Here is a 4,042-nt window from a genome sequence, read left to right as displayed (position 1 = left end):
TTTATCTATTTTTTGTGTGTTCAAAAAGGATCGGTGATTGGGCGTGGAGGCCTAGAAAAGCATGCACCTCCAAACGATCGTTGGGAGGCGTCTTCCCTAGCGAACCAAAACGTTCACTTGTGGGTGCTCCCTCGGCGATCGATTCGTTCGCCCCGACCTTTCCCTATGGGGAGCGTAAGCTAGATATTACGATCTTAATTCTTTGTCTCAGACCTTGATTGGGATAGAGAGTTGTCGTTCTAACTTGATTACTTCTTCGAGATTCCATCATATGTTATCCCCTTGGACTCGATGGTTGCTTACTTTCCCCAATGATCCTTAGTCAGGATTCCTTTTGTCCGTTCAACTGATGAGGGTATAATTCTGTCGCCTGTGTTTTCTATATAAATTTGTCGCATCCAACACATGTTGGGTTTGGACGGACAACCTCTGTCGACCACTTCAATTATGTCCCTGAGTTTTTTATGTTCGAGGAGCGAACTCGGCAATGGTTTACTTCCAATATTCTCAGGATGTCAATAATTCCGCAACACATTAACCAAGGCAACTCATAATACTGAGTGTTGATCTTGTGGTGGGACTGGGCTCCACATAAATCGTTTGAGTGTCTTCTCCATATCAAAGAATTTTGAGTTCATGTATTTGACTAGCTATGGTAAGAGGGTGCCCTAGGATCCATCAATTTGGATCCATAATTGAAGATGACTGGTCGCTCCTCGGACCAACTCAAGAACTTGACCCACCAAGTGTCCATGTTCCAGGGGAGCAACTAACCTTGTCCTACTATGTTGAACAACAAGGGAGACAAGGGCTCCTTCTGCCTCAGAGACTTGTAGGTTCTCAAGTCAATGACTACATCATGTTTAACCGTGCAAGGAGTCGAATATGCAGAAGGCGCATCTATAATCTTCAATTGACACATTTGTAATTAATTTCTTGTAGCTGAAGCACAATTGGCATGCTCTAAATGACAACACCTAACGAAAAACGCTCAATTAGATGCACAGTTCAGACGTCCTATCGTGTCGTCGTTTTCTTGGCTTGAAGTCTAATCTCCTAAATAATGATCTTGGATGACTCCTCTGATAGCTCCAAGATGGCCATCACTTGATGTGCGCCCATTCAAATTGTATAAGGGCGTGTACCTTTCAATAACGAACACCAAGCTCACAAAAGACAACCGCTCTTCGTATAGAATTCTGATTTCTGAACGAAGACTACTTCCACTCCACGTGTTCTGAGAACCAATCATTTCCCAATATCTTTCTGATTTCCTTCTGGTTGCGTGTCCACATTAAACTCGAATATTTTGTTCGAAATTAGAGAAGGTGGAGAAGAAGGCCGGAGCGGAGCAACGTGGGGTGGCGTCGGTGGCCGGAGGACGAAGGTGAGGGTGAGGAAGCGGGGGCAGAGTAGGAATGTGGGATCCGTTGCAGGCAGCAGCCTTAGATAAATTTGCACGTTCTAAAAGTGCCTTTTACTTGACCATTACTAATACCCAACTCTTCCTTCAGACCTTCGTCACCCGCTTAAACCACTTGCGACCAGGACGTTGATGAGTGCGTCCACAATGGCGCCAACACAGCAGGCACTCGCCGGTGCAGCGACGTCACAGCCGCCGCACTTCGTCTTGGTCCCTCTCGCCGCCCACGGCCATCTCATCCCGATGGTCGACCTCGCGCGCCTCCTCGCGTCCCGCGGCGCGCGCGTGAGCCTGCTCACCACGCCCCTGAATGCCAGGCGGCTGCGCGACGGCGGCGTCGCCGACAAGGCCGCTCGCGCGAAGCTCCTGCTGGAGGTCGTCGAGCTCCCGTACTCGCCGGCCGACTACGGCCTACCACCGGACTGCCAGAACGCCGACATGATCGCCGACAACGCGCAGATGCTCCCCTTCTTTCTCGCACTGCGCGAGCTTGCCGGCCCGTTCGAGGCCTACGTGCGCGCGCTGGTGCCGCGCCCGAGCTGCATCATCTCCGACTGGTGTAACTCGTGGACAGCCGACGTCGCCACTTGCCTCGGCATCCCGCGGCTGTTCTTCCAGGGGCCATCGTGCTTCTTCTCGCTCTGTGACCTCAACGCCGCCGCGCACGGGCTGCACGAGCGGATAGCCGCGGCCGAAGACCGGGAGCCGCACGTCGTGCCCAGCATGTCGGTGTCCGTAAAGGTGGGCAACGGCAGGCCCCACGGCTTCTTCACCTCACCGGGGTGCAAGGAGCTGCGTCACGACGCCGTCGCGGCCATGCGTACGTCCCACGGTGTGGTGATCAACACCTTCCTGGACCTCGAGGAGAAGTCCGTGGCATGCTACGAGGCTGCTCTCGGCAAGCCCGTGTGGACGCTCGGCCCGTTCTGCCTGCACAACCGTGACGGCGAGGACAGGACGTCGCGCGGTGGCAACAAGAGCGGCGTCAGCGAGAGGGCGATCGTCGCGTGGCTGGACAAGCAAGCGCCGGAGTCCGTCGTATATGTCAGCTTCGGCAGCGTTGCACGGAAGCTCCCCAAGCAGCAGTTCGAGATCGGCCACGGCCTGGAGCACTGCGGCAGGCCTTTTCTCTGGGTCGTGAAGGAGTCCGAGCTGGCCTCGCCGGAGGCTCGTATGTGGCTAGAGGCCCTGGAGGCGCGCACGTCCGGGCGGGGTCTTGTGGTGCGCGGCTGGGCACCGCAGCTCGCCGCCCTGTCGCACCGCTCCGTGGGGGGGTTCGTCACGCACTGTGGCTGGAACTCGGTGCTGGAGTCTATCGCGCACGGCGTGCCCGTCTTGACGTGGCCGCACTTTGCCGACCAGTTCCTGAACGAGCAGCTGGCTGTGGACGTGCTCGGGGTCGGCCTCCGGATCGGCGTCACGGCGCCCGTGATGATCCTGAACGACGACGCGGCCGCGCCGGTGCTGCGTGGCGACATCGCGCGCGCGGTGTCAGAGCTCATGCAGGGTGGAGAGGAGGCCGAGGAGAGGAGGAGGAAGGCCAAGGAGTACGGCGCGAAAGCTCGGAAGGCCATGGAGAAAGGAGGCGATTCGTACGAAACGCTTACGCAGCTCATCGAAAGCTTCCGGCACGTGGAGGCAAAGAACATGAACATTGCAGCGGCGTGACCGCGTGAATATTGCACAATTGTACGTAGTTCCTTGAATGCACTGCATCGATGTGCAAGGATTTTCGGGCGTAATCATGTCGCTCGATGTATGTTTGTTCGTGTGAATGAAGCGTGACAGCTCTTGCTTTCTTTTTCTCAAGGATACACGATGGAGAGATGTTTCAGAATCATCCATAGAAAAAGAGTCAAGACGGCTGATAAAACGGCAAACGATGGATAGAACCACGTTACACCAGCACAAGACTGCAACGTCACCACTGTCTTGCCCAATGAACCGAACCTAGGGTTTTCGCCGCTGCATAGGTAGGAAATGGACTAGACCGAGACATTGCCTCCAAGGAGGAGACGTCGCCCATAGGCATCGCCATTGTCCATACTAGTACCCGCGAGGCAGAAATTTCTTCTTGGCCAAGTCCAAACACCCTCGAAGACAGCAAAAGCGACACAAAACTGGAGTAGAGGAGGAAAAGTGCCTTCTCAGACCATTGATTAGGAAGGAGATCCATATCTCCCCGCCGACAAGGAGGGGAGCACCGACAAGGCTTAGCGAGGAGCAGCACCAGAGGCACCGCCTCAGCACGTCGCCACCGGTCGCCAGCTCCCTATTCTCAATCCGATGACACAACAAGAAAGCGTTGCCTCGAGATCCAGGCGCCATCATGATTGACGAATATATTGATGCATTTGTAAAAATGCTCGCGCATTTGAAAAAGGTCCATGGGTTTGAAAAATGTTCCCAGATTTTGAAAGAAATGGGTCATGGATTTAAAAAAAATCACATATTTCAAAAATAATTGTGAATTTTTAAAAAGTTCACACATTTGAAAAATGCTGTCAATTTGAAAAAAATCAAAAAAGGAGAAAAACCTAAATTGAATAAAAAATAAATTTGAAAAACACGAATTTGAGAAAAGTGTTCATGATTTAAAATAATCATGAATCTGAAAAA

General features: G+C 53.0%; 1 protein-coding gene across 1 annotated transcript; it reads left to right on the top strand.

The window, feature by feature from the left end:
- Positions 1-1,484: 1,484 nt before the first annotated feature.
- On the top strand, positions 1,485-3,232 carry LOC119316586 (UDP-glycosyltransferase 73E1-like). The gene has a single exon (XM_037590915.1). It carries the CDS (start codon positions 1,556-1,558, stop codon positions 3,089-3,091), a length of 1,536 nt encoding a protein of 511 aa, XP_037446812.1. The 5' UTR covers positions 1,485-1,555; the 3' UTR covers positions 3,092-3,232.
- Positions 3,233-4,042: the final 810 nt, after the last annotated feature.

The sequence above is a fragment of the Triticum dicoccoides genome, chromosome 6A (assembly GCF_002162155.2).
Source record: "Triticum dicoccoides isolate Atlit2015 ecotype Zavitan chromosome 6A, WEW_v2.0, whole genome shotgun sequence".
NCBI classification, from domain to species: domain Eukaryota; kingdom Viridiplantae; phylum Streptophyta; class Magnoliopsida; order Poales; family Poaceae; genus Triticum; species Triticum dicoccoides.
Note: the sequence above shows the minus strand (reverse complement) of the source record. Positions and strands in the feature narration are given on the sequence as shown.